At 45.2% G+C, this 27,819-nt stretch overlaps 1 protein-coding gene across 1 annotated transcript in view; it reads left to right on the top strand.

Moving 5' to 3' along the window:
* The window catches only part of FOXO3 (forkhead box O3), a 123,230-nt gene extending 95,781 nt beyond the window's left edge, over window positions 1-27,449 (top strand). The window contains exons 2-3 of the mRNA XM_018053097.1: window positions 7,507-8,942; window positions 22,622-27,449. Coding sequence (XP_017908586.1) covers window positions 7,507-8,907 — 1,401 coding nt within the window. The 3' untranslated portion in view covers window positions 8,908-8,942; window positions 22,622-27,449. The remainder of the gene's footprint in view (window positions 1-7,506; window positions 8,943-22,621) is intronic.

Here is a 27,819-nt window from a genome sequence, read left to right as displayed (position 1 = left end):
TTTATATGAATGTTTTTCTTTTGTGTCTGAAAGGCTATTATAGTTGGTATTCCATATAGTCAGAAACAATGGCTCTGAATTCAAGTCTGTTTTATGCTGTCATACTTTGTGTACTTGCTTTTGAACAAATTAGCCCCAAAGTCCATAAAATGTAGTAGACAAAGGCAAGCCAGCTAAATGTCTACTGTCTAATGAGAAGGCCCAGCCCTCACTCTTCTCCCTCACATGGGCCCTTCTTGGCCCTTTGCAGTGTCCACTCCCCACCTCCCTCCATCCAGGGTCTTTGCACCAAGTGCAGCGACGTCGTGTTTCCTACAGTCGAGGAAGGAGAAACGGTGTGGTTGTTATTAATGTTCTTGAGATGATCTGCTTAAAATCATGTGCTTTGGATCTCAAGGGAGTTCATTAAGTAATACTTTGCTGTATTCTTAACAATGGAAGCTAATAAATATCTCAGGATTGGGGTACGGCCTTTTCAGTGGTTATTTTTATGCAGTCTATCTTTGGCATTTCATTTGAAGGACAGTCTCTTATAAAAGGGATTATGTGAGGTTGCATTGCTAATTCAGGGAGAGCTCTGAGAATTACAGGGATCAATTACAGTCCCAGCCCATCCCTTCTGTGGCCTGTATCAGTTACTACCTTTGGGAAAGTCCTCTTGCCCCTTTTCTGTCCATGCTTATCCATGCCGGGTGGAGAAGTGGCACAGGGCAGGATGGATGACTGTCCACAAGGCAGTGCAAGGTCAAGGACCCTTCCCTCTCAACTCCTCCCCCCACCTTTTTTTTTTTTTTTTTTTTTTTAGGAAGAAACCCTATCTGGACTCCAGTGATCTGATAGATCGCTCTAACTCTCCGTTTTACTCCCTGCGTATAAACACAGCTTTAATCTGTGAGCCCGATTCTCATCCTATCTTCTAAATGGTGGAAACTTGGGCTTAAAGAACATCTGCTGTGCTGTGTCATCAGACCTGGGGAGACTAGGAATCTTTAGCTTAGAGTCTCAGCCAGCAGAAACGTAAGGGGGAAATTCCAGGGACTCTCAGCTCTGAGCTGATAATCTGGGGAGCTTTCATATTGTGCCTCCCCGAGGCTTACTCACACCAGTCTCCACGACTGAGTGCTTAAAGCCTCCGCAGCTGATTGGAAGAGGCAGCCAGGGTGGAGAACTGATACCTAAGAGAAATCAGGGCATCATCCAGAGAACTGCCTCTGAAAGAGCCTATCATCAAAAGTCAAAGGCTGCATCTCTCCCGAACCTGTCTCTGCGTTGTTGTGCTGTGGTGCACAGCTCCCTGGGTCTCCACTGGGTTTTTCACATGACCTTTGTCAACTGTTCAGCAGTTACATATTTTAGAATTCAGGTCTTTGGCAGTCCCATTCTGAACTATCAGTGACAAGTCAAAGCAAGGACACCTACTTGAAATACTGGTCCTGTGTGCAGCATAGATGAGCACTGGATTTAAAAGCAGTCCTTTATAGATCATCCCCACTGAAATCTCTCATGAGGACCAGGGCACTGCCTGCAGTCTGCTTGGTGGACATCAGTGGGTCTGGCTTGAGAGTTGACAACCATAACTCATTTTGAGATAACCAAAAAAAGGAAGTGACTGAGTAAGGTAGAGGCCTTTAAGAGTTAAATTACACAACTCCCTTTTTATTTTTAAAGTCAGTGGATTCCTTGTTGCCCTTGCTGAGAAAGATAAATTGATACCACATGTTGCTTCCAGACAAAACCCTCTCTGTATTCCAGGGGAAGCACATGCAGCTGGTGTCTGGGTTAGTGGACAGTCTTTACAAGGTAAACATGGGTTGGAAGGGGTTGGAAGGGGTTGGAGCGGACACAGGGTAGCAACAGTTGGGAAATTACCAGCTACTCCTGAGCAGCACGGCACTTTGAAATACTTTTACAAGTTTGAAATCTTTTCCTGAAAGGAGCCGCCCTCTCATCTGGTTTAAAGCATATGATGCTCAGAAAACAGTAAGTGAACTTTTTCGATGTCACTGCTTCCGTGTGTGGAATCTTGACAGTTGAGAGCTGCTTTTGTGCTTGGCACTGGATGAGTAACTTGCATGCATACTTTCATTTAATTGTCCCAAAGATCCTAGAGTTAGAGAGGGTGGTTTTATTCTCATTTTATAAAAGGGGCAACTGAAGTTGGCTCAGTTGTCCAGGGTCACAGGACACACGCCTAGGCCACTATTCTAGCTCCGACCTGGCTGACATTGAAGCCTACCTCCCTCCGTTGGCCACCTTAAAAAACTGCATGTGTGATTTACCCACTTCGTAAATATTGGTGGAATACTTACTTGTTTCAGGCAGCTTCTCTATGACACCTGATCTAATCTAATCTGTTTGGGGTCCATCTGTCTTCACAGCCAGTTGGCATAAATGTAATGGCTGTGCACTTTAGCATTAGGGATAAACGTGTCTTGCATTAGAACACTGTCTTCATTATAGCACGAACAAGAATGACCAAATTCGGATGAGGATAGTCATCTTTATGCTGATTTCTTCAAAGAGGGCCAAGCCAAGGGAACCTTAGGCTCTGGACCACACGGCCAATCAGCCTGACTGTAAAATGTGAGCGCGTGTGACTGTGAAATGTCAGCACACCTTCCTCCTCCACGCACCTGCACACCCCTCCTTGAAGGGCTAGGCCACCAATGACAGCTGCAGTCACTCAGGACAGCTGTGGCAGCTCTGCTGCTAATTACCTACACCTGTTTTTTTCTGCCCCAGAGTAGGCCTTGCTTCAGTATAAATCATTTTGTAAAAGAGAATATTGACATAAAAAGTGAATCAAAGGGTATTTATTCTTAATCTCTGCTCTGTCTTCAGACAGCTTGTGCTACAGTTGTTTTCAGGGTTTTCTACGTCTTTGGGCCCTGGCTGGGGGTCGGGTGGGGAAACACTGGCATTTTTGTCCCTGACAAAAGTTTCTTCCTAGAAATGTTTAGTTTACTGTAATTCATCAATCTCTGAATTTCTTAGTTGTGTTGTGTGTTAGTCACTCAGTTGTGTCCAACTCTCTATGACTCCATAGAATGGAGCCTGCCAGGCTTCTCTGTCCATGGAATTCTCCAGGCAAGAATACTAGAGTGGGCTGCCATTACCTTCCCCAGGGGGCTTCCCCATTGAACTTGGGTCTCCTGCATTGCAGACAGATTCTTTACTGTCTGAGTTACCAGGGAAGAAAAAAATTTTAGTAGTGGATTTAAATAACCAGAACTATTCACCTGGTTTTGGGTTGGGGTTATAGTAATTTATTGGCTCCTCTAGTAAACGAATGTGATGACAGAATGGCCTGAGATCTAGCAGCGGGAGTCGTGGTTGGTAATATTTACCTTATCACCTTAGCCTTAAGGACCTCACAATGTTTTCCAAAATGTGTATTTAGATGTGACTGGAAAAATCTCTCTAGTCCTATCAAACCGTTCCTCCTCCTCTGTCAGTTCCCAACCCTCAAACTAATGTTATATCTTACAAATTTAGACTATTTGGTATGATAGATGAATTAGTGGAAAAGCATAGAATATTTTTAACAGCAGTTTTATAGTTTAACATGCACAAAATACGTTGGGAATTTAATTTAGAGCCCCTGACTAAAGAGGTCTTTAGAGAACTTTAACTACACATTATAAAAGGATTTTATAATTGGCTGGTTTCTTTTTATAAATTCCACTTCTTCCTTCCTGGGTTTGAGGTGAGGGAGGGGCAGTTTGAAATCTTACAGAAATTATATCACCACTAATTTCCGTTATCAGGGAAGGTGTTGGGGAAACACTGCTATTCTGATACGTTCTCGGGCATTTATGTTCACTTTTTCCTGTTTCACCAAAACTTAGAGAACCTGGTGATTAGAATCATGACCTGTGAGGCAAAAAAGCAGACTACATTTCTGACATCTGACTTTGTTAGGGTGAGGGGCATTTGAGCTAGAAATGGACTGGGGGACTGTACTGATGGGTCTTTGTCAATGTCCCCCCACCGCTTCAGATTATGGATTTCATAAATGGAAGGCTAGGGACCATGAGGATGATTGTGACATAGATTTTGTTTGCACTGTCTTAGTAATGAAACTGGAAAATCCTGTCTGAGTGTCGTGTAGGTGATATGCCTTAGGGAATGTATTCTGTCACTAGTAACCTCTAAAGCAAGAGTTGAACTAAGATTTGACACTGAAGCTGATCACCCATTTAATTAATTGGGTTTTGGTTCAGAATCTAAGTGTAGCTTATTTGGGTTTGTATGGTAACCACTGCCCTCTCTTTAGGATGAATGCTGTGATGGCCACCTTAGTAAAGAAATGCAAACGCAGGCTATAGGATTACTCTTTGTAAAGACTTTTTAAAACATTTTTAGGAAAGACCTACTAAATTGTTACTGTTAACTATTTCACAAAATTATAGTCATATAAGATTATGCCTTTGTATCCTTCGTCTTTCTTAAATAAATGTCTTTCTTTAGATGTTAAGTTAAATGATGACTTCTGTATAATTTGGTGACAGATCCGGGAAAGGTTGGGAGAAAGCATCAGAGTGGAGTTGGAAAAACAAGTTTCGGTTTAAAGCTGTGTGACCTTCTATAAGTTATTTAATCTCTCTCAGTCTGAGGCTTCATATATATGATGAGGGCATCGACTTTGTGGTTTGTTAGGAAGATTAGAGATGAGGAATCTAAAAGCGCTGACCCAGGAATGGACTCTTGTAGTCAGTCAGGCTCCATTCCTCATCCTGGCAATCAGGGCCCGGGTCTGACAGTCCTTGGTTCTGTCCTCTGTGAGGGTGTTCCAGCCCCTTTCCCACAAGGCCCTACAGAAGCTTAGCTTCTCTCTCCAAATTCTAACCAGTGGTAGCTTATAATTTAAAAGAATTACACACATACATCACTAGGGTTAGAGTTGTAGAATAGATGACCATCCATATAGGACATTTTGGAGGTCTCTAAAGGGTTAACATTTTCATTTCTGCTTGGTTTGGAATTGGTGAAACTAAAAATTCATTTAAAAAATTGTCCACAAATGCTTTTTAAAGGGTGGATAACTGGATATTTATGACTGATCATTGTTGTTGCTGGGTGTTGGTATGAATGAACTCTTTCCAAAATCTGGAGCAGCGGGGGCTGGCCACGGGAGGGGCGGTTCAATCAGTGTCCACATCGCCCCCACAGGGCTTCAGAAACTGAAGCCTATTTTTTTCCTAACCAGAAGCTTGAGCTTAAGTTTGTGGTTCATATATCTAGTCTCCTGGGTACTCAGTAATAGAATCACCATGCACTTGCCTGCTTTTTGAACCCTGTGGAGTGAGTTTTAAGAGCATGCTTCATATCTTTATGGAGAAAGTGTTTTACTTTTTAAAGAAATGTAATTTCTGAACCATGAGTAGACATGCCATTCTTTAAAAAACCAAAAGAGTGAAAGGGAAGCTGGGTATATAGTCTCCTGGGCACCATTTGGCTCATCAGATACTCAGCATGTCCTCTCAAACGTGTCTTTACGCCTGTCATAGAGATGCCGAGCTATGACCCATGGTTGGTGATGCTCATTGCCCAGCCAGAGCTGTCGGACTTCCTTGCATGGGAACATATACACAGAAACACTCTGAGTATTTTGGGTTATTTATGTATGGTGAAATCCCACTGACTTTCTGTGTTTTAAAAACATTCTGGTAGAACACATGTATTTGTATCTTCTACATAAATACAGTTGGTGATTGCCAGTTTTTTTTTTAACTACAGTAACTTTTAGGATGGTTTGCATTTAATAGACAGCAGCAGGCAATATCTTTTGTCTTTAACTTGCAAATAAAAACTCATCTGACCTGCAGGTGCTGTTCCAGACGTGGCAGATGCCATCATCAGCTCCTCTCTTTCATAGCGCACGAGGCATTTTACAGAATAGGAGACCTCCCCAGGCAATGAGCTCTGTCCATCATGTACTCTGTATTTTACAATGGCAGTAAGAACACCCTGACTTAGTAGCGTGACTGGCTTTTGAAGTACATTATCATATATCATCCTTACGTCATCCCTATCAGAGAGGGATGGTTCAAATGCTATGGCTGTAATGAAAATGGGGAACTGAAGCTGTTGGACATAGACCGAATGATTTGCTCAGGTCTCATGGTTGGTCGGTGACAGAGACGGGGCTGGATCAGGGTCATCTCTGTTAACTGGGCTTCCCTAAATCAGGAAGAGGATTCTTGCAAGATGGGAGCAATTGTTAGGGTTTTGAGGATATTTTGCCCTCATCTTTCCTTTTTTTAAGAATAAACCTTTTAATATAGAATGGTTTTAGATTTGCAGAGAAGTTACCAGACTGGCCCAGAAAGTTCTTGATGTTGGCTATCCACATCAAGTTTCCCCTGTTGTTATTAATATCCAATATCAGTTTGGTACACTTGTCCCAACTGATAAACCAATGTTGGTACATTAGTAGTATTAACTGAGGTCTGTGCTTTATTCCGATTTCTTTAGCTTTTGCTGTATACTTTCCTTTTTCTGTTCCAGCATCCCATCCAGGATTCCACATTGTGTTTAGTCAGCATGTTTCTCTTAGGCTCCCTGTGGGTCTGACAGTTTTGAGGAGAACTGGACAAGCATTTTCAACTGTTCCTTATTTGGGACTTGTCTGCTCTTTTTCTCACGAGTGGAATGAGGTGATGGGTTTTGGAAGGAAGGCCACAGGGGAGGGTGCCGTTTTCATCACATTGTTTTGAGTGCACATCATCAATCTGACTTTGCCCTTTGACGTTGACCTTGATTACCAGGCTGAGCTGTCACGTTTCTTCACTGTAGAGTTACTCTCCCTCACCTCCCCTTTCCACACTGTGCTCTTTGGAAGGAAGTTACTGTGCTCAGATCACATTGCCTTGAGGAGGGACTGTCTGCATAAATTAGCTGGAATTTTTCTGAATGGGAGACTTGCCTTACTTCTTCTGTCAACTCAGCAAATCTTACTCTGCCATTTTTTTCTTATGCCTGTGAGACAGGTGTGAAATTGTGGCAGGAGATGGAGTCAGAGAAAAGATAGGTAAAAATTCACACCAGTTCTGAATAGAAGTAGCTCAGAAAAGGTAGATGCTGCCTTTGTACTAGAGGAGGAAGGGACCAAAATGGAATAAAATAGCCCTGTAGGTGGTGAATCACCCTTAGAGAGCCAGGAAAGTTTGTTGCAAAATGCAAGGGGCGATGATGTGGTAATACATTGTAAGCGCAAACTTCAGCAAAGGAAGTACAGTTACAGAGAGGACAAGGAAACCTGTGAGGTCCTACAGTCCCCCGCATCTTCTGAATATGAAACCATCTCCCACACCCTGACTGTGAAAATGCCATCTACAATATTGTCATTTAATCCCAAGCCAAGGAGACTCATGCAAATGCCTTTTTTTTTAAGCCTCTGAAATTGAGGCTACTTTAAAAATTGCGTCAGATTAGTAACTGTTTCTCCTGGGTGCTCAGTTGGACCACTGTGGCTCATCTGCATTGTCCCTTCTCTCTCTGCAGAACTCTATCCGGCACAACCTGTCACTGCACAGCCGATTCATGCGGGTCCAGAATGAGGGAACCGGCAAGAGCTCATGGTGGATCATCAACCCGGATGGCGGGAAGAGTGGCAAGGCACCCCGGCGGCGGGCCGTCTCCATGGACAACAGCAACAAGTACACCAAGAGCCGCGGACGTGCCGCCAAGAAGAAGGCAGCCCTGCAGACCGCCCCCGAGTCAGCAGACGACAGTCCCTCCCAGCTCTCCAAGTGGCCCGGCAGCCCCACATCCCGCAGCAGCGATGAGCTAGACGCGTGGACCGACTTCCGCTCACGCACCAATTCCAACGCCAGCACAGTCAGCGGCCGCCTGTCCCCCATTCTGGCGAGCACAGAGCTGGACGACGTCCAGGACGATGACGCACCTCTGTCCCCCATGCTCTATAGCAGCTCGGCCAGCCTGTCGCCCTCCGTCAGCAAGCCGTGCACTGTGGAGCTGCCCCGGCTGACCGACATGGCGGGCACCATGAACCTGAATGACGGGCTGGCCGACAACCTCATGGACGACCTGCTGGACAACATCGCGCTCCCTGCATCCCAGCCATCGCCCCCGGGGGGGCTCATGCAGCGCAGCTCCAGCTTCCCGTACACCACCAAGGGCTCCGGCCTGGGCTCCCCCACCAGCTCCTTCAGCAGCGCGGTATTTGGTCCCTCGTCTCTGAACTCCCTGCGCCAGTCTCCCATGCAGACCATCCAAGAGAACAAGCCAGCCACCTTCTCTTCCATGTCCCATTATGGCAACCAGACACTCCAAGACCTGCTCACGTCAGACTCACTCAGCCACAGCGATGTCATGATGACCCAGTCGGACCCCTTGATGTCTCAGGCCAGCACCGCTGTGTCCGCCCAGAACTCCCGCCGGAACGTGATGCTTCGCAGTGACCCAATGATGTCCTTTGCCGCCCAGCCTAACCAGGGGAGTTTGGTCAATCAGAACTTGCTCCACCACCAGCACCAAACCCAGGGCGCTCTCGGTGGCAGCCGTGCCTTGTCGAATTCCGTCAGCAACATGAGCTTGAGCGACTCCAGCAGCCTCGGGTCAGCCAAACACCAGCAACAGTCTCCTGTCAGCCAGTCTATGCAAACCCTCTCGGACTCTCTCTCAGGCTCCTCCTTGTACTCAACCAGTGCGAACCTTCCAGTCATGGGCCACGAGAAGTTCCCCAGCGACTTGGACCTGGACATGTTCAATGGGAGCTTGGAATGTGACATGGAGTCCATTATCCGTAGTGAACTCATGGATGCTGATGGGTTGGATTTTAACTTTGATTCCCTCATCTCCACACAGAACGTTGTTGGTTTGAACGTGGGGAGCTTCACTGGTGCTAAGCAGGCCTCATCTCAGAGCTGGGTGCCAGGCTGAAGGCTCACTGAGGAAAGGGGAAGTGGGCAGAGCAGGTCAGTGCATAGTATTAACAGAGCGGGTGGTGGGGGACCCTGGTCTTTATTTACACGATGCAGTAACCTGGCTCCCAGCCAGTTCATTCTGAGTTGTACCTGCAGAACAAATAGGGCTGTCAGGTGCCCCTTTCCACAGTTTGCTGACAGCTCAGGACTTTTACTGCCAGTAAAACCAACACACACATTCAGAGGTTTCATTTTTCTTTGTATCCAGTCACCCTCGCTGACCTGTGATGCAGATACCCCTACTGGATGGATGGATGAGGACAGAGGGGCAGGGAGGAAAGGAACCTTAGGCCATACAAACGTCATGGTGCAGGACTCTGCCAGAGGACTTTCTTAGACCCTCTGGTCCAGCACTGCCACGGTCCATCTTCGGTGGTTTCTGTGTCTTTTATTCCAACAAAGTAACAATTTTTAGGTGCTTCTAATTTAACTGTAGACTATGTTTCTAGACTCTTTCCACCAGAAGCAACATCTTTCGATTTTTCACTAGTAGTACTAAGCATCTTTATTAGCGCTAAGCATCTAAGCAATTTTAAAAAGCAAAAGAATTAAATTGAAAACAGAAGCTCTTATGTGAGGGAGCATTTATTCATGTGCTTCTTTTTCCCAATGTATAAATGATGTCAGGTTCCAAATAGTGACATGACTTGTGAATGGTGACAGTTTTGTTTTTTTTTTAAGCTGTGGCATTTTAATTCTCTCGGAACCAAAAAGACACAACATGGTGTGGCAAGAAAAGCATTTGATTAGAATCAGAAGTCGAGGGCTCAGTTCCACTTCTTCTGCTTTTGGCTGCCATCTAGAGTGTGTCACTTAGCCTCTGAGCTTCAGTTTCCAGTTTTATAAAATGAGGGTAACAGCCCCTGTTACTTCATGGGGTTACTGCTAGAATCTAATATACTGAAGGGTGTGAAAGTGCTTTGTAAATCTGAAGTGGGCTATGTTTGGTGTGACTAGGTACGCACACTAACTGATGAGGTAGCAGGAAGCCCAGAGAGGTTAAGTGGTCTGCCCAAGGTCACACAGCTGAACCCAGAATCTCTGTTTCTGGAATGGCTAGAACCATGATCATTCTTATCATTATCATGGCTAGATGATAAAAATGGGAAGCACTCTGAACTGGAGCCAGAGTAGCAGGTAATACACAGCTTGCCCCTAAACTCTCCTCTTCAAGCAGTAGAAAGAGCACTGGGGTCTTCTACTGTAACAGGTTTGCACCCCCAGATGCTCCCATGTTTAGGGGCTCTGTTCTGTGTCTCAGTTCCTTTTTTTTTTTTTTGTACTATCAGCAAGCTACTTATACTCTTTAAGTGGTGTGAAAGAGAAATAAGATTCAAAGCCATAAACACCTGAGCCTTGTTTAACCCTCTGCCCTGGTGCAGGAATCGCAGGAGCCTCCCCTGGTGAGCTCATCCAGCCATGGGTAGTTGTGGAAAGGGGACTGTCGAGAGTGTTGTGATGCTCAGCTTCTCCACTTTCCCAGGCAGAAGCAGGCCCCTAATGGCACTCAGACATCTGTTTCCAGTCACTTAATAGCCCTTGAGATGGTAAAAAGACTGCAGCAGAAGCTAAGTAGGCTGACACACTTTCATGCTGCCAGAACTCAGGCTGGTGGAGACTTGCCTCGAGAAATTTAGGTATTTGGCTTTTAGAAGGATAGTTTGTCTTCCTTTAAGAAGAGGAATGTGATTGTGGCTTCTAAAGACTTGAGTAGGTTTTAATTTTGGTTTGGTTGTAAGGAGCCTACTTTCTAGTTCACTGAGAAGAGTAAGAGAAGAAAATGTGGTAGCAATTTTTTCCTGATGTTTCAAGTGTTTGTTTTCCGTTTGGTTAAATAGCAGACCTTTCGTGTGTGTGTGTGTGTGTGTGTGTGTGTGTGTGTGTGTGTGTGTGTGTGTGTGTGTGTGTGTGTGTGTGTGTCTGTGTGTGTGTGTGTGTGTCTGTGTGTGTGTGTCTGTGTGTGTGTGTCTGTGTGTGTGTGTGTCTGTGTGTGTGTGTGTCTGTGTGTGTGTGTGTGTGTCTGTGTGTGTGTGTCTGTGTGTGTGTCTGTGTGTGTGTGTCTGTGTGTGTGTCTGTGTGTGTGTGTGTCTGTGTGTGTGTGTCTGTGTGTGTGTGTCTGTGTGTGTGTGTGTCTGTGTGTGTGTGTGTGTCTGTGTGTGTGTCTGTGTGTGTGTGTGTGTGTGTGTCTGTGTGTGTGTGTGTCTGTGTGTGTGTGTCTGTGTGTGTGTGTGTCTGTGTGTGTGTGTCTGTGTGTGTGTGTGTCTGTGTGTGTGTGTGTGTGTGTGTAATTCTGAAAGATTATATAAAAATATTTTAAGGGAGATTTAAATACTTAAGTTTTAAAAATTTATTTAAAGCATTCTTACTTTGATAATAACTTCTTTTAAGATTACACATTTTATTATTATTAGAATCTTAGGGCCATTAGTCATCTTTTTCTCAAAACATTTTGGGGGAAGTTTTTTTGAGAATATAGCTTCTTCAGTTAAAAAAAAAACTAGTCACCTGAAAGTAAATTTTCCTGAAAGTAAACTAGCTTAGTATGACCAGAGCAAGAGAAGAAACATACGGAAGACAGTGGAGGGCTGTGAGCGTCTGGTTTCAGGGTTTTAGAGTTTCCATCTTGCTTTGGAATGATTTGCTCCTCTAAACAACCAGGGTCACATGTGGCCTGACGTGTATTCTTTGCTTTTACATTTAACTTGTTGCTGTCACTTTATTGAAGATGCTCCTGAATTCACAGAACAGGCCTCAGAGTATAATCTCAGAACCCACTTCAAAATTAAGCATGCCCAGCTTCCCAAGACTTGTTCTATGATGACTTTCTTGGTTTGACTTTGTTTTTTTTAAAGCCAGTAGTTGTGGTATTTCTCTGGACTCTATCCCTGTCTTGCTAACTGAAGGTCACATGACCCCGAGTGGGCGCTGTCTGGTTGTGGAGTTAATGGAGCAGGTCTGTCTAGCTGACAGACAATCTTGCTGGAGAGCTGTGGCGAGATGCTTCTCTGGAGGGCTGGGTGTTTCACACATATCATTCCTTTTAGACCATGTGTGAAATCCTTTGACCTAGGGATCTATCTGGAAAAGGAAAAAATAATTGTACCTTTTTATGAGTGCCAGCTACTGGGGTGTGAAGGGCACTTTCTTCTCTTAGGCATTGGTGGCACTCGGTGCACATACTTACAGGCTGGCAGCAGGCATGTCTGTGAGCGAGTTTGCTGGCTGCACGGCTAAGCTTCCAGTAAGCCCTCTTGAGACTGTCATGTGTCTCTTCTCAACGGGAAAGCAGCTTCAGTTTCACTGTAGTTTTGATGTCAAGAGATGCCTAAATTCACATGCTCTTTCATTCATCTACATCTTTTGGCATTTGGAGACCCCATTAGGGAGCAACCTCGTATTTAGTTGCATTTTAAACAACTTAATGATAAGGACTGGAAAATACTAACCAGGAAGAGCCCATGTGGAGAAGAGAGAGAGACTTCTCTTCCTGTCTCTGCCAACTGGCCACATCGCTGATGACTCTTAGAATAGCAGGTTTCTCATCTGTCAAAAGAGGACAGAATCAGAGAACTGTTTTTTGTTTGTTTAACCAATAAGATTGTATTTTTAATTGAAGTTAGTTGCTGTACAATATTATATAACAGGTGTACAATATAATGATTCATGATTTTTAAAGGCTTATACTCCATTTATGGTTATTATAAAATACTGGCTATATTCACCATGTTGTACAGAACGTCCTTGTAGCTTATTTTATACCTGGTAGTTTGTACCTCTAAATCCCCTACCTCTATCTGGCCCCTACCTGCTTTCTTCTCCCTACCAATAAGCACTAATTCTCTGTATTTGTGAGTCTGCGTCTTTTTTGTTATGCTCACTAGTTGTATTTTTTAGCAGAATCATAGAATATTAAGGGTATAGAGGATGTATAATTTTGAACCTGAAACCTAACATTCTGTCCATGAAATGGCCCCAGTAAAGGGTAAGTGATGATATAGAACTGTAAAGAAATAGTGATATAACAGTATAGAAACAGCAGGCTCCAGTGTTGGAGGTCATTTAGAATTTAAATTTAGGCTACTTCTCTGAAGGAGCAAGTCTTTGATACTTGTTGGACTAATGTTTAAGTGCTGTGATTGCATTATATCTTTAAATAATCATGTAGGACTAATTCTAACCAAATACAGGCAATATTATAAGGCTACTTATGTGATGTTTTTTCTTGCTATAGATATTCCCATTAGGGAATGTAATACGTGGTGTGTATTACACATTATACATGGAAAACAGGCCCTGTTACTTACACTTGTGAACTGTTGTCTAGTCTGTGGTTATGGTGTGCCAGCCTCAAGAATTATGCATCTGCAAGAATCTTTATTCTTAGTTTTAAAACACCCAAAATCTGAACGGTCATTCATGGAGAGAATGGCTGTCTGGATCTTTCTGGTGTTGACGACAGGGAGAGAAAGTTGTCAGAGCCCTGGAAAGAGGTTTCTGTGCAGAGGCTGGTGTGCTCCGCCCACACACCCTTTTCCCTGGAAAGAGTGACGCCAGCACTGAGGCTGCTCTTCCTGGGCCTGTTGGGTTTTCAGCGCAGCTTTGCTCACCCTTGACCAGCCTGCTGAGCATGGGGCAGAGCCTGAGTGGCCCTGGCCCTTTAAGCAGTAGCATGTATATATGGCTTTTGAAAGATGTCTTCTGGCCACAGAGGTTGTGCGGAAGCTAAAGAAGTAGAGTAAAAATCACCAGAACTACTCCTGAAACTTCTTGTACACTCCAAGTTTCTACTAAGTGCTTCTTTTCAGAGTGTTCGTAATGCTCAGTATTCAACATCTTATAAATATTGTTTCCTATGAGTGGAGTCTTCCCCCAGGGGCCTGCTTCTCAGAGACGTATCTTTCTGTATAGAGATGGGGGTGGGTGGGTTGGGACCCGCCTCTGTGCCGTAGCCAGAGAGATTGGCCTGTCAGAGGTCCTCCTGGGCCCGGGGCTGATAGAAGGATGCTTGCTGACACTGCTTTCTCTTCCTGACCTGGGGGACGCTGGATTTTCATTCCAAGATGGAGATTCCCCACCTTGTAAGAGACTTGACCTGATTCACCCTGGTTTGTTGTTGTGTTCATTTGATTTGAAAATACTGCCTCCTCCATCCTCCATATTGTTTTGAAGTTTAAAATTTTAAAATCTAAAATGAATTAAAACACTGTATTGTGAACTCAGGACACATCAGGTATTTAGAGGTCCCATGGATTGGTGTTTCTCAAAATGTTTCACAGATCACTAGATCCTCAGGGTTATTCATGGTTATTAAACAGAAAATAGATCCTGTGACCAAATGTTTGAGGAATGCCGTGTGAAATAAAATGAAATAGGGTTGTTTCCTGTAGGACTTCTCAGAGCCTTAGAAGTTTAATATATGTTATAAACTTTCTAGGATCAGATTTCATTGTTTCCTAAGTTTATTTGACGTCTTGAATTAAATCCTTATTCTAGAAACCATAGGACCAGCGTCCTAAGGAAGCCCCTAAAGAAATCCTGAAAGAGGTCAGCAACCTCTTGAAAACTGGGGATTCTTTGCCTTTTTAAAAAAAATGTATTTATTTTTTAATTGAAGGAGAATTGCTTTACAGAATTTTGTTGTTTTCTGTCAAACATCAACATGAATCAGCCATAAGTGTTTCTTTGCTTTTTTGCCTTCTTGATTCTTACTGGAGCTTTTTGTTCGACCTTGTCACATATCAAGCTTTTCTCAGCCACAGAGTGGGTTCTGCTCTTGAATGAGCTGTCTGCCTGGCAAAAGGGTAGGCTTCATGTTGGTGGAGGTGCTCAAGTTTGTTCATTAAACAGGATTCATTCATAGAGGACCTGCAGTACTCTAGGCACAGTGGAGAGAGGAAGGTGAAGTAGGGTCTCCCCTCAGGGCGTCATCCCTGGCTGGGGACGTGGGGCAGTGCTGGCAGTGACCACTGTCATGGAGGAAGACTGCTTTTCATGCGAGACTGGAGCGAAGGCCCCATTGGGCAGTGGCTGCCTTGCATGTCTGGTTTTCTGGGACAGTCCTGCTCTCAGATGCCCTGTTCTGTTATCATATGGTCTATTTCACCTGTCTTTGGCTGGGGGTAAAAACATAGGCTCCGTGCTGATCGGGCGGAGTACAGACTATATCCAGATCCTGGTTCCTGTTGAAAGCCCTGCAGGATACTTGCTTTTATGTTTGATTTCTAGAATTGGTTCATCACAGTTGGATGAGAGCCAGCCACCCGCTCCAAGCTCGCTGTCCCTAGGGCTCTGCTCTGAAGAGACCTGCAGATTTAAAAAGCTTTCTCTGCAGCCCATCCCGTGTTAAGTAATGTCTGTGTGGTACAGCAGAGAACCTGTGAATCTGTAGCAGAAGGCTGTCACTTTCATGGCTATGGGTCATCGAGTCAAGTCACTCCATTTCTCTGAGTCTCCGTTTGCTTGTCTGTGAAATGGGGCTAAAATGGAAACCTACTCCACAAACGCTCTTGTAAGAACTACCTGTGAGATGACCTAATTTCCTTGGCAACATTTTAAAAAGTTACTTGTTGTTTATTGTTACTTAAAATGGCTCCAGAGGTTAATGCAAAATTAAGGAAACTCCCAAGCCAGTCTTAACGCTGTTGGCACAAAGAGTAGTCACTTTCCTCAGTAAACTAGAATTGATCAGGTTTCTTTTCATTAAAAAGGTACAGCAATTTGCTGTTGTATGAAACCTTTGATGTCCCCTAGAAGTCCTACTTGCCAATTTAGGAGTCCCTGACAAAGGCTATTTTTTCTTCACTAGTGAAGGACCTCCTGCCGCAGGTAGATTAGGGAAGTTTTGTACATGGTACCCAAAGTGTTCCATTAGCATCTTAAAAGGACTGCCTGAGAAATCCTAGCTGTCTGGCTTCTGCTTTCTTTCCTTAGGGGCCCTGTCATACCTACTCTGTGCTGGGGGAGAGCCTCACCCTCCCGTTCCCTGCTTCCTTGGAGTGGAGCCCCTTCCTGTCAGGTGGGAGCCTCGAAATCTGACCTTCCCCCTCCATGCCAGGCCACCTCAGCCACATAGAGAAATGAAGAGCTGGTCCAGCTCTCCTAGGACCTCTTGGAAGCAGAAAGATCACCACACAATAAATGGCACGATGCTGTCAGGGGCCTGGCTGTGGACCCCATCTTCCCAAGAGTTAGTGATTTACCCCCATTCTGGCTAACGTGACCCCATTTGGGGTTCAGGAAATATGGTCAGACGTATCATTAAGATCTCCCAAATCTAGGGTCAGTGAAAACCCAGAGAAATCGGGCTATTCTTCTCCAGGAGCTTTCCTTCCAGAGAAGCAGGACCAAGCCCGGAGCCGAAACACTCCACTGGGAGAGCTGCCACGTGGTTGCAGGGGTTTTGTTCTCTTCCCAGTAACAGATGTGAACCCTACTCTGTAATTCTAGATTTCTGCTTTTTTTAAACAACCCCTTTCTTGCTAAAATCTATGATATTCATTTATTAAAGGACGAGAAATACTTAGTCATGAAGCATAATTCCAGTATTTTTAAGGGTAAAACTTTGGACTGCAAGTCCTGGTTTGATCCACAGTATGCTCTTTCTCTCTGATGAAACTAGTCTGGACCATGACATTTTTAAAGTATTCATGTCTGTGTAGAGTGTTCAGTTTGACTCCTTAATGGAAATTAATGACCACGACGAGGCCAGAAGTTCTGAGGTTAAACTTTTAATTTCCACTGGGCCTCTGTTTGTATACATGCCACTGTAATTAATTGTAACTTCCATTAGTCAATTGTGTGTTCAGAAATGACTGGAAAGCAGTGGAGCCCAGTAATCAGAAAATGTGGTGTGACTGACGGATCTGTTAGAAGGTGTCCCCTAGGTGGTGGTGGCCCTGTGGCCAGAGTGCACTCCCGCCCAGCCCTGGTCGTCTCAAGCTGTCCTGCCATCTGGGGTGGGGCACCAAGGTGGGGAGCTCCCGGCACGTTCCATTGCAGTGCTGGTCAGGGGAGAAGAGGACCACCTAGGCCGCCCACTGTGTGGGTCCGCCTGACTCCTGGATCTGTCCTCCCACCAGACTGCCGCCCTCAGGATGGATGGGCCTTTGCCTCTTGTCCATCTTGGAGCCACCCTGGAGACCCTCCTTTGGGTTCCTCCTTCACTTCCTTCCTCTGCTGAACTGATGTGGGTGCTGCTTCTTAGCCACCATCTGTGTTACCTGCGTGTCCTCGTCGTGTCTTAGAGGTGAATGAGGGGTTTGGACTATTTGTGGAACTAAAATAGCTGATTTTGTGTGGTCAGTTTCAGAGTCACTTTTGGGAATTTTTAGATTGTCTGCAAAATCCTGCATAACTAAAGCAGGGAAAGAAGCCTTTGGAGACCCTACTGTTCGGTGCTTGGCGGCCGAACCCTTAGCTGGGCTGGAGCATTGCAGCTACCTTTGCCCCCGGCCCCAAGGGAGATGCGGCATCCCAGCCCAGCAGGGTAGCGGCACGCTGCCACTTGTCCCCCCACCCCCTCTGGCCAGTGAATGCGGTGAGGAGTCACACAGGATGGGCCCACACCCAGCAAACATAAACAGTGTGATGTTCAGGTCATGGTTTATGGGTCTAAGATTTCCTCCTGGACTACAGTTCCCTTTTGTTTCTAAACGGTGAATCTCTTTAGCCGTGACAGCAATTTGAGAGCTAGAGTAGCATGACTCTTAATTCAGGGAGCTGGACTTAAGAGGGGATGTAGTAGGATGGGAGAGGATAAATTCTTTATTAAATGCTTACTATTTAAAATTTTATTATTATAAAAGTTGAATTATTTGGGTGTTAAAACTGCGCCTTGTATTGATCCTTAGGAAGTTTCATCTTACAAGAAATGTGAGTTGTAGAAACTTATTCTAAGAAGCTATCCTCCCTCCAGAAGGGGATCATTAAAGTTCTAGGTCTTGTGCCACAGGCAGTAGCTTCTGCTTGGATTCAGCAGAGATTAACTTTTAGCAGGTGTAGGTTTGAAATGCTTCATGGAAGCAGTAAGGCTTGAAAGAGCGCTATGTGTTTGAAATGGCAGAGGGAAGAGAGGGCTGTTTCAGGAGGACATTTGTTCATTTATTCAGCCAGCAATTATTGTGCGCCTCTCCTCTGTTTCAACTTTGCAGGCTACTTGGGACATCAAGAAAATGTGTCCCTGCTGGAATGTACGCTTCTCGTGGGTGAATACCATGTCTAAGACAGTGCTCTTGAGATAATGAGATGGTCCGTAAGTGGTTTGATTTGAAGGCTCTGCTCTGCTCTCAGTATACTGGGAATTCGATATGTGTGAAAAAGTAACCATTCTGGGCACTCTATGGTGCAGTGCCAGGTGTGGCTTAGGAGTTAAGCAGAGGACAGCCTGGGGCAGGGGGGCCTGGAGGAACTGTCTGGATGTTTGGATCGGGAGAGCAGGCCAGGCAAGGCACTGACCCTGGCCCATCGGATCAGGTGGCAAAGCCGGAATGAGGTCAGCAGAGCCAAACCCCCCAGGTCTCTGCCAGCCACAGCTTTGGAGTATTATATGGGCTGCCCTTCCTGGAAACCTGATTTTCCTTTAGGGAGGCTCCTCAACTGAGTACAGATTTGGCCAGAATTTCCATACCTGTTTTCTTTTCCCTCATAAACTATTCAATGTCTAAAATGGCAAGTTGATAGCATTTGTCAAACAGTTTTTATAGAGCTGCACCTCCTATAATTCCCCTTCTCAGGCAGCTGTGGAGGGTGGTTCCCTTCAGCCAGCCTCACAAGCAGAGGACTGCATTTTAATCAGCCAGGCCTCTGCGGTCCCTAAACACCAGGTTGGTTTTCATGCACTGCCCTCTTCCAACCCAGAAGAGACTAAGAAATTACCAAATTAAGCCAGAGTGCTGTGCCTCAACACCATTAGGTGTTTTCTTGAGCTGCTTCGTAGTTGGACTGTAAAGATGAGCTCCACAGGACTTGCTGACATTTCTGCTCTCCAGCATTGGACAGGACCACCTTACCCAAGCCCTGCTGTTTTTCCTGGGGTGATACCAGCAGAAGCCTTGGAGGCTGTCAGATGGTTGTGGCCTGTGATAGATTGGGTGTCCCTCAGACCCTCCTTGGGTAAGCAGAGATAGTGGCCAGCAGGCATTTCTTTGCTCTCTACTCAGGTAGAAGCATTCATTCTTTGAAACCCACACCTGTTCTCTGAAATCCACCTGAAGTTTCCCTGTCATTGAACAAACATGGATTCATTTCTTTTCCATCCTAAATGTTCTCTGTTTAGTCTCCAACTCACCCCAGGGGTTACAAGTTTGGCTTAAATTATCTTTATGTTTAAAGAGTAAAGAAGGTGGTATTTCACTGTAATTTTGTGTTTCAGGCAGACTTTCCTCCAAGCATCTTTTAGTTTTGGCCAGGAAAGTGAGGCTAACCTGCATGGATTTGCAGATGGGAGAGTTTTGTCCCTGTGGTTCTTTTTCTTTCCCTGTCATATTTGGAACTGGGGCCCTGTTCTCTCCTCTCTGCCAGGAAGATAAAAACACTGCTGAGAAATCCGGATTTGTCACAGTGGAGTTAGTTGTGGGAGGACAGCAGCAGGAACAGTTTATGTTTTATTCCCAGATTAAAGTTGATGGGGGTTATGTTTTGTGTACAGTTTTTTGGAGGCATGGCCCTTTCTTAGAACATCATGTGATTTAGTGGTGATAATTAGGCAGAAACTTGTCTTCCCTACAGATGCCAAGGTTATAGAGGGACTTACTCTCACCAGAGACCAGATGACAGCATCCACAGATATTTTTAGAAGGGGCCTATCATTTGGTTTCCCTATTTCATTTTCTTTGCATCAACAGCCTGATTTCAAACTTAGTCTTGGGCAGGGAGGGGTGGGGGGTGGGGAGATTTTCTCCCTGTTAATGAAAGTCCTGGATGGGACAGGACAGCGTCTTCCTATTTATTGTTAGTTGGCCCACTGCCTAGTAACTGCAAAGTGATGGCTGTAATCCCCTTCAGCTGTAGGCTTCCTTTTCCCTCCTGAAGTTTTGCTTAATCTGATGTGGTTTTAAACTCATAAGGCCATCAACAAACACACGTAAACCTCATAGTTAACTAAAGCATCTCACTTTAAAGAATGTAAGGCTAGTGAGAGCACCATTCAAACGCAGGGAGTTTGTGTCCAAACCAAGTATCATTAAATCTGGTTATTTACTGTGCTCCTTTCATTTTTCCAGTCAGTCAGTTTTCCAGATGGTGTCAGATAAACATGTGTAAACATCGAGCCACCAGCGAGAGGTTAAAAAGTCTTAAGGCAGGGGCCTCAGAGGGGCTGCTTTCCTTGTGATGAACTGGAATTGTAAGGTCTTCCTCGTGAATACTGATCCTGCTGTTCCTCTTAGAAGACTGATTGCGTTTCCTTTCTGTGTTCACAGTAGTTTACAAACTGTTTGCCTTCTACCACAGAGGAACAAGTTGCCTTTCCATCCTGTGGAGTGGGGGTTTCTCTGTTCAGTTTGTCCTCCGTGAGGGCCGCCTCTCAGCCTGGGCCTGGCCTCTGCCAGTTGAACTTCCAGGCGCAGGCTGTTTCCTCTGCGACCTCAGGGGCGTGCCAGGACATAGTGCCACGAGGGGCCCCAAACCCATTCTGCAAAGAAGGAAAGCGGGCAGGTCAGCACATCCCTTGCTTAATGATGAAGTTCCCTGCTAGTGTGGACCCTTGGATGAGATTGTGATGGCTGATGCCCTCTTTTGCTTAGAACGATGCCACGTTACGGGCTTAGGTGCCTCCTGCCTTCTTCCCTCCTGTGTTGACCCGGCACCAGCATCGGAGCGAGTTGCGTGCTCTGCCGCTGTACTTGGGGAATGAAGTGTGTCAGCTCCCCAGCATGCACTGGTGTCTGTGGCTGAGTAATTAGTACCAGAGGGAACGGGGGGATGGGGTTTGGGCCAGGTAATACTTCACAGCTCCTCTTTTGGCACTTGTAGTAAGTCAGGGTCCGGACTTGGGGACCAGAGTCCCCTGATGGCTAACTGCATAGAGATCTTAGATGGTGGTTAAGTGTTACTGTGAAGGAAAGAATGAAATCCCCTTCCAAAGAACCATATCCGCACCCTGTCTGTTCGGGCCTCAGGGGTCCCAGGTGGAGCCGCTAGAACAGCACCGGTGCCAGCAGGCTAAATGCCTCACAGGTGCTGATACCCGTCAGACCTTTCCTCCCTTTGAAATCAGCAAGCTGTTAGTCCAGGATAATATTATCTAGTATCCTTACAGAGCAGAGAATACCTCCAAAAAAGCCATCAGCCAGGGAAACAATACTTGGCGAAGGGATGGAAAGAAGGGGCCTTTTCCTGCTTTATCATCTCTGCCTCTCATAAACAACCCAAGCTCTTCTTTTTGGAGCTGTAGCAGGGGTAGCTGTGACCGTGGGTGTGTAATGTCACAAATACTAAGTCCTGCTGTCTTTCTGAGGGGTAGTGAAAAGGAAGATTGCCAAGCAGTCCAGTCAAGAGAGAGAAGCAGATGTAAATAACTTGTGTGTTTGAGTGAGTGAGAGGCGGGAGCATATTGATGCATTTTTCATTACTTGTTCACCTTATCTGGTGAGACGATCCAGCGTTCATGTTACTTCCCTCTCACCTTTCTATCCATTTCTTGGCCTAGAGCCTTTTTTTTTAAACCATGACTGCTGACACTGTCTCCATAAACAAGTGGTCTTGAAGCCTGTCACATCAGTTCATTTAGCTACATCTCTTGAGTGTGTGGATAAATATATGTGTGTGTCTGTATAATAACTTTATTTTTTAATTCTCCAACTTTTCCTGGCTTGGTGGTCATATGATATCTGATAAGGCTTGTGTAAATTCAGATGCTTTGAGAGGACTTACGATTTGAAGATTTCTTAGAGGCATAATAATAATGCCAACAGTAATGTTATTCGTTATGAAAGGGTATTCTATGGGAGGTTTTCTGAGCCATTTGTGTGTGATATAATTTTATTTCCTCTGTAGATCTTTCCTATATAAAGCAAAGTCTACTTAGACAAGACAAAGTCTACTTCCCAAGACAGTCTACTTAGAGATTACTTGGTTTTTGGTGAGGGAAATCAAGATTACCCCTGGCCATCTGTGCAGACTGATGAAGCATTTATGGAAAGTGGCCATTTCCTCCTCTGGTGTTAGGCTATCAATGGAAAGGGTGGTAAGCAAGGTTATTTAGTCCACAGACCCAGCAGGGGAGAACTAGAGAAGCATAGCTGGCCTGTTTGGGGTGACCAGCTTCTCTGGTTTATAGCATGAAAGTCATATGTCCCAGGAAGCCCTTCAATCCAAAAATCTGAAGTAAAACCCCATCTGCAGCTAGCCCTCCCTATCTTGGAAGGGCCCGCTGAGACACCCCCCGTATACCTGGCTTTGTTAACCTCCCCGGCTGAATAGCCCCATTTCCTCTAGGCGTTTGAACTTGAGAGCATTTTTTATCAAGCACAGGAGTAAGGTAAGTAATCTTCAGGCTTTGTCCTTAGGTTTTCAGACCTGTGAATCTAGTGCAGCAAAACAGCCTGACTTGGAGCACCCCAGCCCAGCGGTGGGTGAGGAGACCGGGGAGGCTCAGGAGGTGTGACCCAGAGGGCCCGCTGCTGCTGTTGAATGTCCTTAACCGTCTCTGGTTTTCTTCTCTCCTCCTATAGACCCTCAAACTGACGCAAGACCTACCGAGAAAACCCTTTGCCAAATCTGCTCTCAGCAAGTGGACAGTGATACCGTTTACAGCTTAACACCTTTGTGAGCCCGCGCGTTTCCTACCCCAGCAGAGACTGTTATCGGCCCCTTCCCCCAGGTGAAGCACTTATCCTCGCACAGAACTCTCTCTATAAAGTATGCAAAACCTTCCTTGTACGGGGTGACAGCCACCTGCCAGCGAAGGACAGCACCCTGCCAGCACCGCCACCCCGTTCAGAGCACACCGTCAGCCCGCGGGCCGTCCTATGGTGTTTTAATATCGCGATGGTTTATGGGATGTGTGAAGCGTTGTTTCTGTGTTCGTTTTCCTCTCAGTTTCTCACATGCATTGACTTGGAGTCTTTTTATGTTAAAGTGTTAACGATCCTTCCCCTGGCACATTTACAAACAGAAGGTGTACCAGCCACTGCGCTGGCTTTGGGTGTCACAAACGTCCAAGCCTATAGAACTCCCCAAACTAACACATTATGTAAACTAGAGGAGGTTTTTCTGTCTTCTTTGCTTTGGTAGAAAACTATTCTTTTCTTAAAGAAACAACAACAGTGGCACAAGTGTTTGCTGTGCGCACCGGCCCAGGAACAGAGCCCTGCATCTGCAACCTGAAGGGTGCCCAGCGTCTGACCCCGAGTGCCCGGTCCTGAGTCAGGGCGGTCGGGGTACAGTCCCTGGTCTGCAATTGCCGGATGGGTCTGGCCTGTGGTCTGTCAGTATCCTCAGCTCACACAGTCACAGTGATCATATGCTGGCTAGAAATTAGGATCTCTTCAAGGAAGAAATCTGCTCAGCTCTTCACTCATTGCCAAAGGCCACTAATGGATTTAGTTTTAAGAAGAAAAGAAAAGGAAAAAAAAAAAAGTAGTCTTGTTTTGCTTTGCAGAAGTGAACTTACAGGTAAACATTAGGCCTGCAGTGAGAAATGTGTGGAAAGTACAAACCCGAGTCACTCTTTTTTCTAAATGCACACCCTTGATTACTTTTAGCCTTGCTCTGTATAATCTCATCTAGTAGACGTGTATGAATGAGAGGCAATAGCATACAAACTGATTCTTTTTTTAATATAAATAAGCTTAGGTTGTAATTATACACGTGACTCAATGGAAGTACAAGGTAGGGCCGTTTTGACCTCCCTCCTCCCACTTTTCCTGCTTGTATGGATTTCATTTTTTTTTCTTTTCAAAAAGTTATGGTGCTGTATAGGTGCTTTCTGTGTGACCCAGAAAGTGTGATTGTATTAGTTGCCCTCATTGGTAGACAGAGTAGTTGGGAACGCCTTTGGTACATATGAAACTGGGACAGTGACACCCTGATTGGCACAGCATATGCATACTTCTCCAAAAAGGTATATGAAGACTCTTTTCTTTGCATACAAAGCATTAGGCATACAAATGTATAAATATATTTTATCATGTACAGTTACAAAAACGGAACATTCTGCATGGATGTTAGGAATCCAGGCTCGTAGTTCAGCACAGACCTCCCTGCATGAGTTCTCACAGATGTTTGCACCATGCAGTGGGCGCTGACTCCCCCACCAACACAGACATGCCACCCGACCACCTGCACCCGTCACCAGCCGCCAGGGCCCCCTTGTGCATCTCTGCTTCCTGATTCCTCTGGGGGTGACGGTGGTGGTGATAACAGCTCCTGGCATAATGAAAGTCCCATTTGGTGTCGTCACTTGTCTCTCCCGCCTCGCTTAGGTTGTCATGTGCGAGTGATGGCCCCGTTGATTTCACCCTGCCTTTTACTGAATCTGTAAATTGTTGTGCAGTTTGTGGTTATAGTAGACCTGTAGCCTATTGCCTTTTCTAAACTGCTCCAAGTTTATAATCTTCACTTTGAAAGTATGTATAATTTTTGAAAATATGTATTCTATTCATGCAATCTGCTTCTCAGTGAGACAGACTTTTGCTTACCGTATTCCTCTGTAGTAAGGCTAGCCCCTTCCCCGAGTCTTTGGTAGTCTGCTGTCCATGAGGACTGTCCATTGTCAGTGAGAGGGGGCTGCTCTCTGGGTTCCCAAGTGATGCTGCCCTCGGTGGAGACACAGTTTGGTCAGGGACAGGGGAGGGACCAGGGGGTATCGGATTCAGGAGAGAATCCAAAGTGCTTCCAACACAAGGGCCCTGAGACTTCTCTCCTGAGCTCAGAGAAACAAGAAAACTAACAAAATAGCTATTTGCCTTTACAGTTTTCTAGACTGTGGAAACTACTTTGGGAGTAAGAAAGGCAACCCTCAAATGTGTTTCAACTTTAAAATGTTGAATTCCTTTTAGACCTGTGGCATCTTATTTATTCTCCCGCCCCCCCTCCCCCACCTCCCCAATGTTTGTTAGATTGCAGGCAGAATGTCTTACAAAATGTCCTAGAACCAGATTATAATTTAATTGAAAACAGCTGAGGGACGGACAGAGAAGGGGTGTGAGAGCAAGACAGCCATGGAACAGATCAGGAAAGTGGAGAGGGAGGGGGGCTTTGAATCTTTTCTTTTTCTTTTTTAAAAAGTAACTCAGCATCTACATGTAGAGTATCATGGAGAGCTGAGATCAGGGCAAAGTCAGGTGCCAGCATCAGTGCTAGAAAGGGTCGGGAAAGAATGGAATAGTTAGGCCTGTCCAAGATCATACAGCCTCACTCTCACCCTTGGCCACTCACCTGGAGGCCAGGATCTCTTAGACTAACCAGGTCCTGCCACAGTCAGACGAGGCAGGGCAGAGGTGCCACCTTCTGTTAAGACCCTGCTTTCAGGAGGGGCCTACCAGTGGCCACCATGTGAAGTTCTGAGTCTCACAGGAAGTTTTCTGACCTGGAGCATCTCAGTGGAATACTCAGTAGCCTTTGGGGGTCTGGCAGTCATGTTTGCTTCCATCAACTCTCAGAGTCTACCCTCAGCCTCTCATTAAGCTGCTCTAGGGAGCCTTCTGCTTTTTGATGGGAAATTTATAAAGAAGAGTAACAGTGTTGAAAACATGACCTGAACTCTGGGGTTCTGTTGTTACCTTCAGGGTTCCAGAACCAGAAACCTTTTACCAAAGTTAGAAAAGAGCTTTATCACAAGCCTTCCCTGTCCTGGCATGAGGCCTGACTGCCAGACTCAAGAGTATCCTATTAACTGTGAATGAATCTAAGGTCAGTTCCCTTTATTGCCGAAACACATTCTTTTAAGATTTCAGAAGTTCGTCTTTGCTGTTAACAGGTGGAGCGTGCACACACATGTACTGGTGGACTGTGGGGGGGTCAGGGTTTGGTGTTGGGTTTCAGCCCTGTGTGTGTCGCTTCCCCACTCTGAGAAGACCTCATGGCTCACTACTCAGGACAGGTACGCCCAGTCTCAGGGTGTTATTTCAGGCAGCTTCTGAACCTGTTAAAGATGGAAGGGAGTCCATCTCATGAACCCCAACTTAAAGAATAAGGAATATTAGAATCTCTTGGAAAGCCCATCAAGAGGAAAGCAAACAGCCACGCCCATGTTTTTGTACACTGATGCCAAGGGCTGGTGAAGGAAAATAAGTTACCTTTTCTCTCTAAAAGCAGAAACAAAATCCTGACAGGTCCGAACTGTGATTTCTTCTTTCTTGGTGTATTTGGGAAACGTTGATTATGTATAACATTTTTTTTTAATTAAGAAAAGCAAAAATTTTTTGTAGAAATTCAATTGCTGGCAAAGAGGTACAAACAGCCAGCCTCTCCTGGAGACCAGGGGTGGCAGGGTGCAGCAAGGGGAGAGAGCAGTCCTTGTGAAATCCCATTTGTCAGACCAGATTGTAACGCAGGTGCCCAGGTACTGAGAAGAGTACAGTTGGCCCTGAGTACACACGGGCTCCACATCCTGAGTCAGCCAACCGCAGATCCAGACGGCCAATTGTACTACGCCTTTCTATGTAAGGGACTTGGGCTTTCCCGGATGTAGGCGGGGGGATGGAGTCCTGCAACCAATCCCCTACGATACCGGGGGTGACTATGTATTATATTTGATCTAGATCTTTAGTGGATAACATTTTATGCAGTTTGAATGAATAAAAATATTTTCCTCTTGTTTAGTTTTATTTGTATGTATTTTACTTTGATGAATGATTGGTTCCGAGGCCTCTGCCACACTCCAGAAATATTTGTGCGGCTGCTTAAAAAAAAAAAAAAAAAAGCTGTGTGTCTGGTCACTTATTTCTCTAAAATTATCTCATTGCCTGGCAATCAATCTTCTCTCAATATACTTGTCCTAGCACATTATGTACGCAGGAAATGTAAACAGATGTGAAGGAGGACCAGAAAAAAAAATAGTTGATAATAAAGAAAAATGTGTGTTTTGGCTTCACATGTTTAAATTTTTTTTTTTTTTAAGAAAAGTTGCATGAATGGGAAAAAAATCTGTGTACAGTATCTGTAAAACTGTCTTATCTGTTTCAATTTCTTGCTCATACCCCATGCAAACTAGAACTCAGTGTGGTGCATGGCCATATTCAAACACCCGAGAGTCATGCAGTTGATCTTTGGTTTGAAGCACCTCATCCTTCCTTTCAAAGCGAACACTATCATATTGCATTCTTACTGAGGATTTTGTCTGTCCATATGTTACCATGAAATATCTCTACCACATTTTGTCTCAAGAATCAAAACCAGTTTGATTTGGGAATCTTCTCCTTTCCAAGTGAAATAGAGATGCAGTACTTAACTTTCCTTGGTGTTTGTAGATATTGCCTTGTGTATTCCATTTAAAACCGTAATCTAGTTTGTGAAAGCGATGGTGACGCATGTAAATAAAGCATCGGTGACACTCTACCTTACTCCAAGAGATTGTTTGTTCTCCCTCTCCGTCTCTCTAACCTGAGAAGTGAAATAGCTGGGTTTATCTCAAGGTCTCCCTGTGGGAGAGGCACAGAGCAAAGAGACTGTCCTGAGATCTCTCAACTAAATGAATCCTGTGGACTTTTTTTCTGACGCATTTTGACCTCCATAGACAACCAGACACTTTGATAAAGCAGATTTATGGCGTTGTGCATGGTGGAGAAGAGCCACTTTCAGCCTGCCTGAGTCAGGTCACCCTGGGGGAGCTTCTGTGCAGGTGGTGGGATTTGGACTTCGCGCCCCGCATGGGTATCAGAGGTTTTGACCCTACGAGGGTCCTGCTCTCGGGAGTCCAGCAGATGAA

The sequence above is a fragment of the Capra hircus genome, chromosome 9 (assembly GCF_001704415.2).
Source record: "Capra hircus breed San Clemente chromosome 9, ASM170441v1, whole genome shotgun sequence".
NCBI classification, from domain to species: domain Eukaryota; kingdom Metazoa; phylum Chordata; class Mammalia; order Artiodactyla; family Bovidae; genus Capra; species Capra hircus.
The sequence above is the reverse complement of the archived record's forward strand: the minus strand, read 5'-3'. Positions and strand labels throughout refer to the sequence as shown.